The sequence below is a fragment of the Schistocerca americana genome, chromosome 1, assembly GCF_021461395.2.
Source record: "Schistocerca americana isolate TAMUIC-IGC-003095 chromosome 1, iqSchAmer2.1, whole genome shotgun sequence".
NCBI lineage: Eukaryota > Metazoa > Arthropoda > Insecta > Orthoptera > Acrididae > Schistocerca > Schistocerca americana.
In genome coordinates this window covers 683,866,729-683,879,991 of record NC_060119.1, presented here as the reverse complement: position 1 = coordinate 683,879,991, position 13,263 = coordinate 683,866,729, and the positions used below count along the sequence as shown (strand labels likewise).

Here is a 13,263-nt window from a genome sequence, read left to right as displayed (position 1 = left end):
TCACCATTTAACATAACTCAGGGACTATACACAGCTTATTAAATCCAAGCTATAAACTCTTCCTATATGCGGGCTCTCATTGTGCATGAGCATACACAGGCTCCCATTTCACAAATCTATATTTAAAGCTTTGGTAACTATGTTAACACTAATAATACAAAAGCAGTAAATCCACTGAATAAATGGTGGGAAATATCATAACTACACTGTCTTGCACCACCTTACTTCGTGAACTATCCTGTCTGGTCCTATTTCATTATTTGTCCAAGTATTCAGCTCTCACATCAATAATACATTCCCATAATGTTCCATAGTGCCCGGCATAGCAGTTCACTGTAATGGACCATTATCAACGAAAGTGTCAGTAACAAACTACAGTGCAGCTGTGACAAAAGGATTATGTACTGAAATAAATCACAAACCACCAATGGAACAAGGAATAATTTATGAAGTGAAGTCATGTAGCTTCAAATCTGCCAAATTACATTGAAAAATCATACTAAGTACCACTTAAGGTAGGAATAAATACTTCAAACTCAGGAACATGATTTTAAATATTATATTTTACAAATAGCAGCAAGATTACATGAAAGTTACAGATTTTACACTTAAAGAAGTACATTTAATAATTGTCTCATTGTATTCCAAAAGTGTATATCAAAGTAATTTACTCATACACAAAAGTGTTCTTATTCTGCCATCAAATGACTACTGAAAATGAATTCAACTTGGTTAGCAGTCATTAATATTATGTCATATTTATCATCATTAAGGTAGTAATTTATCTCTCTCTCTCTCTCTCTCTCTCTCTCTCCCCCCCCCCCCCTCTCCCTCTCCCTGATATGTACAAATATAAGTATATATAATTATCTACATAGCTCTTCAGTTATGTATCCCCACAATGGGTCTACAGAGTCTTTTCCACAAATGTTTCAGTGCATGTTTCACTGACTTCTGAAGTAGGATTACTTCTTCTCTTCTGTATTAATTCCATACTTCATTTTCATCTTATCCAACTCTTCTTTCTTCTTATCAATATCCAGGCGCTTGAATGCTTTGTTGGACTGAAATTTACAAAATAACATTATAACCGGTATTTTTTATATCCATCACTATGATACCAGATCTTATAACCAAGTGTTTCAAAATTATATTCTACTTTAACAAGTATAATCTTACAGTAGGAAACACAGCAACAGACAAAATACTGACTGTTGCGACCAATGATTCGTATGACTGGAAATAGTTTTTGTTTCTATCTGTCACTGCAAAGCACGGCTATGTTTTCAAGTGAAAAAACAATCACATTAAACAAGACTTGAATGGTTTAGTACGAACACAGAAGTATAAACAATGGGGTATAACGATAATTGTTCAATTTGTGAGAGAAAATAAATACAGTGGAACCCCTATTTTATGTTTTCATGCTGTCGAGACTTTAAAAAAAAAAAAAAAAAAAAAAAAAAACGCAAAACTGAGGAAAATTCAGAATTGAGGAAAACGTGAAAACACCCAAAATATAAGCAGAAACATATGTAAGTGGCAAGTGGCATATATGATTAAAAATTGTAATTCTCTCCAATACAGCGTATAATATCTGTATAAGTGAAGGAAATTAAATGTACAATACAATGTTTATACAATAATTTGTCTTAATGAATTTCATCTGTTCTTAACAAAATCAGAAATGTATAACAGCAAGTAAAAACTCAGCAAAAATTGAAATTTTTATCAAGGTACAAGATAAGAGAGCTACTTTCCGATATGCTGTGATCAAAAAATTATATGTCGAAACATGCATTTTTGAGAGATTTTTCCTTTGTGCATGGAGGAAGAAAGCAAAAATTGATCAACATGGTGAACTAAAATGAAAACTATTCAGTATGGTGGAAAGTGTCAGAATCTAACATGTGGGTGTGTGCATTTCTGTTCTGTAGCCAATGACAGTGCAACATACACTGGTTATGCGAACACAGTGGCCTCTGGTGTATTGCCTGCGTTCAGTTTGTCTTCATGCCTTCCACCAATGTTAATGATCTTGTGTGTGTGTGTGTGTGTGTGTGTGTGTGTGTGTAAAGTATGTATGGAGTAGTGTATGTAGCTGTTGCAACTGTATCATGTCAGATTTGAACATGAAAGTATTTAAATTGTGCTTTTGCAAAACCCTTGTTCTATTTCCATGTGACATCTCTGCCATAGCACATGATCTCCACGAAAAGTATATTTCCAGCACTTCACAAAATGCTTTCACTCTTACTTGCACTCCCATCATTGAAGGACCACGCCCCCTCTCCACACATCCAGCTCATAAACTCATTTCATGTGGGTTAGTGTGGTGTGGTGGCTCTTGGGTGATTTAACGGTTGCCAGCCAATAAGAGATCACTAGCCATAAATGGCCAATGTTTTCTTGATTCTGACCAAGCATACTCTTCACAATTCAATATTTGAATTTAAAAGGTTGACGATCAATACTGTTCCTGAATACAGTACATCAGAAATACGTGCAAAAAGACGAGACTGAGTTCTAAGTGGCAAAAGGAAAGGCGGCGGCTGGGCCCCTTCATCACTTATTGGCTCGGTCCGTAACACTTCACATCCTGTTTTTCCATTGCTGCTGAAAACTAGTAGTAGTTGTGTCATAATTGTGCAGTGAAGCTAAACATTACAAGTTGTGTTGGCCAAGCCGATTGTGGGTATGTCAGGATTCTCTCTCTCACGTATCACCTCTCCACAATGGCCTATAACATTTTCAGCACAGTGTGAACCATCTGTCTTTTGTTCCACTTGTAACTCATTCACTCACGTCAAATGTCAATAGAAAGAAAACGGGATGAAGTCAAGCAAGATGTCAAGTAAGAACATAAAATCAAGGTAAACCTTATTAGGAAGAAATGTAAGATTGGGGAATTTTTTGCACTGATCTTGTGGGTTCTTCTCAGGGGGTATGAATTTATGGCATACAATCACGAAAAATGTAAAATGGTATTTCCATTGTAGTGTAATTATAGATGTTGTAGAGATCTTCATTGCAACATTAAACAAGTCATCAGCCCAAAGATGGAATTATTAAAATACTGGTCTCTCATCAGAAAAATCTCACTGTATCACTAATATCAGTACCTATGGCCTACAGTGAAAACATGTCATGACACCAATAGGCATCCTTCAAATTCATAAAAGTCTAGTGACAAGAAAATCGTAATACAGAGGAGGAGGTAAAGAATGAACCAAGTGTGACCTAATGTGGAAATAAGGTATATGAAGCAAGTAAAATGAAAATATCAGCATGTTACTAATGGGCGTTTAGAAGATAAATGTTATAATTTGTATTGTGTTACATTTAAGACAAACAAAGCAGAATAAATGGCATGAAATAATCAGCCCTTTCTCAAAAAATTAAATACAATATTTTATCATTACAAAAACTAAAAGAAATTTATGGCATGTCAAGAAACAGTATTTCAAAATCACTCTATACGAATTTCCTGCAGCTTATGACTGTAGTTCCCATGATCCAACATTCAAAAACTTTTTGGTATGGAGAAGTGTTTGGCAAATTCGAATTGTATGCAAGAAGTTAAAACCTAAATTCAGCACAATTTCACACATTTTATAGAAGCTGTGAAGGCTGCAAACAATTTCCAATGAAATGCTGATATTCAATGTGGTTACTAACAATCGCAACAAAGAGAAAGGTAAAGCAGTCATCAAACTGAAAGTTAGTTTGATCACCATAGTGCTTTACTAGGAATGGTCTATTGAATTTGGTATAGTGTTGCATTTCTCCAATCTTTGAATTGAGTTACCCAGCTAATCATATGGGGCTATGCAGTTTAGCATGGACTCCGAAACACATTGCAACTCAGCATTTTTTTATGTTAACAAACATTATCAAAGGTGAAAGAAATGATAAAGAGGCAGATAAAAACCCTAGGACTAACTCGGTATCAAATCCATAGTCAGGCACACAACCACTGAACCTTAACAAAGTTACCAAGTATAAAAAATTATCTGCCCTGAATTTTTACTATTCTTCTCCTCCTCATTTTGCAAATTGGTTGCTTATCCTCTTGAAAACTCAGCCCTGTTGGTCTTCTATTTATCTCAGATTTTTTCATGCACATCAGCTGAATATGTTTCCATGGCTACAACTGTGGATTATGTTTTTTAGTCATCCTTTTTCCCCACCAAACCCTTTCTTTGTAACACTGCTAACTGTATCCCAGTCTTGTAGATTTGGCAAATTTAATTCCTTAAGGTCTTTCTCTGTTTGTTGTACCAGTTGGTTCTTGTAATGGTATATCTCAAGAATTAATGAATCTGGTGCGTTAGCTTGCTTGTGTCCACTCCTTCAATGGATTTCATGAACTGTATTCTTTATGTACACACTATAACTAAGATTTTATGGATCTGCCTTCAGATTTATTTACTGAGTTTTGAGTTACTTGTCGCACTCTTTATCTTTGTCCCAATATTTTTAAATTAATTTTATATTCTACTGATCTGATCTCTTGTATTGGATAGTTACATGTGCTGATGTGTAGCACGTGCCAAGTTCATCATTACTGTAGCCTTGTTACAAATATTTTTTGCCACCTGAAATGTATTTTCTGAGGATTTCAATATTTTCTTACTGTCCATTTTTATGTCACAACCAGAGCTGGTTTGAAATCTGTTATAAAAGTTTGTTTCATGTCAAACTCTTAGTTCAATTTTCCTGGTTAGTTTTTGAAAATTTTTAAATTGCTTCTTTTTTTGCTTCAACAATGTCTTCAATAATCAGAGCCATAATCCTCAAATATCAGACAATCCACTTTCACACATTTGAGCCTAAGTTCTAGTTGGTGACTTAGTTCTCCTGCACTCATCCATTACTCACATTTTATTCAAGAGCTCAATTGGATTGTAATGGTGATAGGCAAACACTTCATAGTTCCCTTATGTCTATTTTAAATTCTTTGCTCAACTGTTCCACAAATTTTAGATTGACAGGCAGTCATGTCTTATTCACTTTCTGGTCAAAGAATGTGACTTTTCCTTAGTTCACTGTGTTTCAACTATATTACACTGAATTTCACAGGTTAAGACTTTGTACCATATACGATCACCTTTTCTAAAGCTACCCTGGTATTTTCCAAGCTGAGGATCTAGTTTTGGTTCAATTCAGGTTAGGAGAGCTTTGGACATTCTTCTATTGTTACATCTATACTATTTTTGCCCTACACTGAACTTAAAATTGAACCATTTTCATTCTTTGTCTGGGAAAAACTAATTTTAAATCATGACATAAGAGAGAGGCAATTTGAAAATAACAGCTTTTCCACAAAATGAAAAGTTAACTGTCTGGTTATAGTAGCTAAATAAAACTTTACCTGATAATACAATACAACAAGGTATCTGTTACAGACATTGAATCCTGATAAGTGGTCACATGCATTTTTTGCATCAAAAATATCTTCATAAACCACAAATGCTGTTCCTCTCGTTTCAGGTGTGTTTCCCCTGTAGCAAAGTGAGAAAAATTACAAACATATTACATATTCTCTTATGGTTAGCAAAAATTAAATCACAGCGCTTTTACAGAATGAATCTCTTAAGAGTCAGCTGAGGCAGTCAGATAAAATCCATAATCAACATCATCATCACCACCATTAGCATCAACAGATGGCATGAATTCAACTGTAATTTATGACACAATACTTTACTGATACTTTAAGATGGTTGCCCAGAAAGTAATGCACCTAATTTTTTTTCTTCAACAATACTTTATTGAACATAATGAGAATTACACACACAAGAGAACGGTGTTTTATCTACACATCCTGTTTTTCCACATATCTCCATCCTGTTCTATGGCCTTTCTCCAGCACAAAACAAGGGCATGTATGGCCTGTCTGTAGCAATCCTTGTCCTGGTGGCGGAGCCAGTGCTTCACTGTGTGAATCACCTCCTCAGTGTCCTCAAAGTGTCTTTCACGAATGGCATCCTTTAAGGGCCTAAACAAATGGAAGTCCAATGGGGATAGGTCAGGGCTGTAGGGTGGATGGGGTAACACTGTTCAACTCTGTTTTGAGATGTGTTCAGCAGTCTACAGACTTGTGCATCTTCACTTCCTTTGGTGATTGACAGATGCAGCACCAACTGCCGTGTCACAATGTGTCTGTTCTAGTGACTGGCATCAGCAGCTCACTGCAACATGTCAGCTGAGACAGCCATGGATGGTCTCCACGATCGCTGCAAATTGTGGACTTCCACCAAACCGCCTTCTGATGACCTCACCCTCCGTGCCCAGCAATTAACTACTTCTGTTGACTCAGCAGATGCTCTATAAACTTTGCACAAGCATTTGTGAATATTCCCCACAGTTTCTTTCTCTGTAGTGAGAAATTCAATGGCGGCACATTGCTTGTAATGTACATCACCTACAGACGCCATTTTGAAACTTTCCTGCAGCTAAAATATCTGTTGGAAGTGACAGAAACTTGGCATGCGCACTCGCTCAGGAGACTTCAGATATTACATATGTGAAGTTTTGCATTCGTAGCATTGTTTTCAGCTCTATATATATATATAAAAACAAAGATGAGGTGAGTTACCGAACGAAAGCGCTGGCAGGTCGATAGACACACAAACAAACACAAACATACACACAGAATTCAAGCTTTCGCAACAAACTGTTGCCTCATCAGGAAAGAGGGAAGGAGAGGGAAAGACGAAAGGTGTCTGTATGTGTGGATGGATACGTGTGTGTGTGCGCGCGAGTGTATACCTGTCCTTTTTTCCCCCTAAGGTACGTCTTTCCGCTCCCGGGATTGGAATGGCTCCTTACCCTCTCCCTTAAAACCCACTTCCTTTCGTCTTTCCCTCTCCTTCCCTCTTTCCTGATGAGGCAACAGTTTGTTGCGAAAGCTTGAATTCTGTGTGTATGTTTGTGTTTGTTTGTGTGTCTATCGACCTGCCAGCGCTTTCGTTCAGTAAGTCACCTCATCTTTGTTTTTATATATAAATTTTCCCACGTGGAATGTTTCCCTCTATTATATTGATACCATTATATATATATATATATATATATATATATATATATATATATATATTGCATTACTTTCTGGACAACACTCATAAATATATTAAAAAAATGTAGCTATATAAGTTAATGGAAAAACAACAGAAGTTCCTATCAAAAGGCAGCATAAAATACGAACACATAAGTAAGTAGAATATATAACATACTGCTCATCAGTCCTTGAAAGACATGCACCAAGCAGCTGAAATTACCTCATGGGCCTCCCAGCCAAATCATATCATATTACTTTTTTCCATCAGTAACAAACAAAATATGTGTCCAGAGCATCCTCTGTGACTTCTGCGTCTGTCTCACAAGGTTTGCAATTTTGTTTCTCTTACCAATACTAGTGCACCAAAACTTCACACATTAACTCACTCTACAACATGTGCATAGTTCTTGGCAATTCAACTTAAGTTTATGCATCCTGTTGCTGTCTCCCTTTCCTTTTACAGCTCTCTATTCTGCAACTCACAAGTTCCTGTCACTGCCAGTTTCTTCTCCATAACTGTTTCATGTTTTGCTGTTCTCTATAACTGCTCAGTTCCATATAATTCAACCTTCTATTCTGTTTTTCTAGGCTACTTTTAAAAAAACAGCTGCTTCAGCTTACACTTTGAACTTCATGTTTTCAAATCTCTCTCTCCCTCTCTCTCATATTTTACTGCACATTTGCCTTTTCTGTGCTCTCTAGTAACCCACAAATCTGAGACATTTCCCAACATGATTAGTCTCATTTCATCTAATCCCTTCACCCACTTTGCCTAAGATAAGCACCTCTGGTCCCCAAAAACTAACCTTTATTTAGTGCTTATTTATATAATACCATCATTTTTAGCATGTGATACACAAAAATATTTCCCATACCCTATTTTAATTAAATTTTTTGTGAAAATACAGAAGAAACAACAGATAACACTATTTCCCATTCAAGTGGCCACATTACTTCACTGCTACTGTTACTATTATTTTTGCTTGCATCTACTTTCTCTAATGTATAGATTACTTACACACGTATTTGCCTTATTGCTCCATACTTGCCAAATATATCATACATCTCTTCAGCTGTAATTTTGTAAGGCAAATTTCTTATGTATAGGATTCTATTTACTTCTGGTGGAAGGCGAACCTGTTGGAAAAACATTAATGACAGAGAATTAGTTATTTGTATTATCAATACCTCTTTTTCACAACAGCCATTATAATGTAAACTGTGTTACAGGTAAGTTACTTACAAATTTTGATTATACAGTATGTGGCTGTTTGTTTGCTATTTACCTAATCAGACTTTTAACTGAGTAATATTTAACCATAATGCTAGGCATCTGTTTACTAATGACTGCACTGTCATTCACTCATTAACCAAGAAGCATCGATGAATCAGTCATATACGATTTAAATACTTTGATTCAAAAAATCCTTGTCTTCAAAGTAAATTCTGTAATATTAAAAAGAAAACACTTTCCAATGATTTACAAAATTTGTGGGGCATTAGGAACTCTTTCTTTCTCAATATTATAATCATTTTTTTACCAAGCACTGATGGAAAATTCAATTAATTTGACATATTATTTAATTTAGGAAACAAAAGGCACCCTGAATCTAAAAGGGTGCATGAAGATTTTAACACTATTCCACCTACATGTGATTTCGAAGTCTCAATCACTGTGCCGTGTCATTCTGCTTCCTATAAAAGATGGCACTCACATGGTGCTAAATCCATACTATATGAAGGGTGATTATCACATTCATTAGGAATCTCTGAAAAAGTTAAGCTGTGCAGCGGAAATCAACTGGACACTGTCAGCCCATGCAACAACATTCCTCTAAATTTGTTTTGAACAAATCTGTGTAGCCTTCATGTTACACAATACAACATGGCAAATCACCTAAAGCTTACACCGCAGATATTGAGGAAATTGAAAGCGCTACTGATGTTCGGTTTTCACAGCATGGACCGCAAGTTAAGGGCTCCCTTGTTAGCCAATAAACAGATTGTAATAACAATTAGAAAATATATTTTTTGTGTGCAAACACACACTTTTTTAAATGGAACAATGTCTACTGACATTAACAAACTACAAGTAGGGTAAAGTAGAATGTCAGTGGTGTTTGTTGCAGGATTCTAGTTCAAGTCGTTTACGAGATGATATATTATGGAAAGTTTCCACTGATACTTGTTTGTGACATTCAACTCACGTAGTTGCTACATATAATATTGTTATGTTTGCTTAGAGTGTGCTTATGTGTTCCTTGACTGCACTGTGATTTGCTAGTCAGTTAGTGCGGGACAGTCCAAGCATTAGGTGAGCATTTTCTTTGGCAGCATTTATAATTCAGGCCTGTCTCATCTACTTTATGGACTTGGTAAGGTAACAGGTCATGTTCTTTGACAGTGTCTTGAAACTTCAAAGAAAACTCATTAGCCACCTCAGCATCAGCAGATAGTTTTTCATCAGAAATTCAAATGAACTGAACACCATGATGGGTTTTCCAGTGAGGAATCTTCACTAGTTGCAAACTCACTTCCGGCTTCTATTTTTTTGTGCAAAGCTATTGCCTTTTCTTTGATACGGAGCCCAGATCGGGGTTCCTTTCCTTCTTTCTTGGTGGAACCACATCCACAATGTGTTGTCAAGCAGTGCAAGTTTACAGTTTTTCAATGTTTTGTGACTCTTTAACAGCATTTCCATCATCTATTGTCACTGTACATGATTCAACATTTTTTCAATTTTTTCTCCAACTTTCAATGTTGAAACGTCTACACTAAGTTCCCTGGTAGTTTTTCGGAGTGCTTCCCCTTCCTCCAATCTTTGTTGCACTGCTATCCCCTTCCTCCAGTCTTTGTTGCAGTGCTAACTTTTCATTTAATGAGAAAGTGTGTTTACATTTCAGCCCTGACATGTTGAAAAAATACACAACTGTACAGTACACACATTGTAAAACAAATGCATACATCTACTGTAACAAACACAGAAAATATATATCAGAGATGCCGGATCACAGATAGGCACAAAAACAAAATAATCACTTCTATTGAGAGGAATTCATTTCAGTAGGTGATAATGATGTTTGGTTTGTGGGGCACTCAACTGTGGGGTTATCAGTGCCCATACAAAATCATAACGTTTGCTCAGTCCAGTCTCGCCACTTTCATGAATAATGATGAAATGATGAGGACAACACAAACACCCAGTCATCTCGAGGCAGGTGAAAATCCCTGACCCCACCAGGAATCGAACCCGGGACCCGTGCTCGGGAAGCGAGAATGCGGCCGCGAAACCACGAGCTGCAGACCATTTCAGTAGGGGTGAACTGCAGAGATAAAATTGGCAACGTGGGAAAGAGAACCAGGTTGCAGTGTGCATGTATAACACATTAAGCACATGTGACCGGGGGACAAGAAAAGTGCAGGGGTCTCAATTTAATACGCTTAATCACCCATAAAACATTAAAAGGCACACGTTAGAATACGACAAGTACCAAGCACAACTAACAAATTGGAACAGTGTACTTGTCATACTCCAACATGCGCAGTTCAACATTCTGTTGGGAAATTAGGCATTTTATTTCATGACACCGGCACATTTGTGCCACTTTGTCACCTAAGGAAGTACAACATGATCAAATATTACCTGCCTTCCGATTGAGTGTGATAAGCATACATGCCATCAGTCACTTTTTCTCTGTGACAAGTGATGAGTATGCAGCACAGAAGAAGGAGCTTGGCTAAAAGATTATCTAAAGCCACAGCAGTCACAAGGACAGAAAAGTATCATGCATTTATTCTTATGAGTAAAGCCAAAGATAAAGCAAAAATTGTTTCTGATTTTACGCATGTTGACGTTTATAAAATTAAAGCGGGTGTAGATGCTGCAGCTTTTGAACAGATTACAGGACTAGCTGCTCGTGCCTATGTCAACAAATGGTGGATGGCTTCTGTGCTATCAAGAGCCGAAAAAAGAGAATTAAACTTTCTATTTATACATCCTTGTGACCAGCTCTTTCTTTTACTTAACCAAGAAACAGTTGCATTGTTAGCCGCACACGCAGAAGACTTGCTTTGTTGGTGCTGGACATTTTAGTGATTTTTGACTGTTTAAACTCATGCTGCAGTGTTCTTCAACATGCCAATGTAGACACTGGCACAGACACAGCTAAGAGAAAAAGCCTTGCGATTTGTATATTTACTTATTTATAAAAACTGACTTTGGAATTTTTTTTGTGAGACTGTGTGTACAAGATTAGTGTGACAATTTGAAATTCTAGATTCGCATATTTTACTGTTTGCGTCACTTTTGCATAACCTTGCACTGACTGTATTGTCTGTACTGTGATACACTGTGAAATTTTGAACTTTCGCATGTACCCAACGAACTCTTACTGTTATTGTCAATTGCAGGCGTAAACTAATTTGTGTTCTTTTAAAATTTTAGAGAATAGTAGGCCTATACTCATTCAAAATAATCATTCTCTAATTTTTGAGAATTTTATGGAGCTTACAAAATTGTAATTTTGTAAGTTAATGGTACGAATGTTTTAGATACAGAGCTTATTTCATATCAAATCAGCGATTTTCCTTCACAGTTACAGCCTAAGAAGAGATCAACCCTGAATTTCACTGTATATCAATGCAAATAAATGTGCATTTTTGAGAATTTTCAGAAGCTACCATTGTCCTGTGCATAATCTAATTTGTAGTAAATCTGCATTTGTGATTTAGTTACAGTAGCAGATATTCTAACATATTGTGTTACATCTAGTTTTTCCTTAAAGAGGAGTAGCCCTATATATTATCTACATTTATCATAAATGAACTTTGTTTTTTAGTCTGCTAACAACTATAATCAACCTCAAAAAGTTTTAGGAAACTAGTAATTTCTACCTCAGGTTTTTCTATTGCTTTGGTAGAAATCTCATTTTGTGTATTTGCTTCAATTCTTATAGGGTATTAGCAACTCTTTTAGCTCAACAAATTAAAAGATAATCTGCAGGCTTAATTTAAAGTTATATGTTCACTGTCATATAATACATTGCACCAGATAAAATGCAGCCCACTGTGAATGCCGTTCTTGACTGGCAGGTGCTACGAGTTGTCATCTTGGAAGAGCTTGAGTCATGTACCTGTGGTAAGGGTACCAAAGGTACGTCAAGTACTATACTCTGCTGGGGATCCTGTCTCCTCTGCATAGGGTGGAAGGGAACATGGGAGGACTCAGGGTGTTGTATCGATACCCCTAACAACAAGTTTGAGGTGCTGTCTTTCAGTGAAAGTGGAATTGAGCCAGTGGGATTTGCTTCACCTGTTCGGGGAAACCTGTTTTGTCCAGTATCAAGAGGACACAGACACAAAAGGGTAGAGAGTGTATTAATTGTTGGCAGTTCAAATAGACAGCAAATGACTCTATCCATCTACATCTACATCTACATTGATACTCCGCAAGCCACCCAACGGTGTGTGGCGGAGGGCACTTTACGTGCCACTGTCATTACCTCCCTTTCCTGTTCCAGTCGCGTATGGTTCGCGGGAAGAACGACTGTCTGAAAGCCTCCGTGCGCGCTCTAATCTCTCTAATTTTACATTCGTGATCTCCTCGGGAGGTATAAGTAGGGGGAAGCAATATATTCGATACCTCATCCAGAAACGCACCCTCTCGAAACCTGGCGAGCAAGCTACACCGCGATGCAGAGCGCCTCTCTTGCAGAGTCTGCCACTTGAGTTTATTAAACATCTCCGTAATGTCATCACGGTTACCAAATAACCCTGTGACGAAACGCGCAGCTCTTCTTTGGATCTTCTCTATCTCCTCCGTCAGACCGATCTGGTACGGATCCCACACTGATGAGCAATACTCAAGTATAGGTCGAACGAGTGTTTTGTAAGCCACCTCCTTTGTTGATGGACTACATTTTCTAAGCACTCTCCCAATGAATCTCAACCTGGTACCCGCCTTACCAACAATTAATTTTATATGATCATTCCACTTCAAATCGTTCCGCACGCATACTCCCAGATATTTTACAGAAGTAACTGCTACCAGTGTTTGTTCCGCTATCATATAATCATACAATAAAGGATCCTTCTTTCTATGTATTCGCAATACATTACATTTGTCTATGTTAAGGGTCAGTTGCCACTCCCTGCACCAAGTGCCTATCCGCTGCAGATCTTCCTGCATTTCGCTACAATTTTCTATT

General features: G+C 37.1%; 1 protein-coding gene across 1 annotated transcript in view; it reads right to left on the bottom strand.

Moving 5' to 3' along the window:
* Positions 1-545: 545 nt before the first annotated feature.
* The window catches only part of LOC124544761 (splicing factor 3B subunit 6), a 33,256-nt gene continuing 20,538 nt past the window's right edge, over positions 546-13,263 (bottom strand). Inside the window, exons 2-4 of the mRNA XM_047123439.1 lie at positions 8,076-8,194; positions 5,375-5,504; positions 546-1,064 (exon numbers count right to left, since the gene is read on the bottom strand). Of these exons, the coding sequence (XP_046979395.1) occupies positions 966-1,064; positions 5,375-5,504; positions 8,076-8,194 (348 nt within the window). The 3' untranslated portion in view covers positions 546-965. The remainder of the gene's footprint in view (positions 1,065-5,374; positions 5,505-8,075; positions 8,195-13,263) is intronic.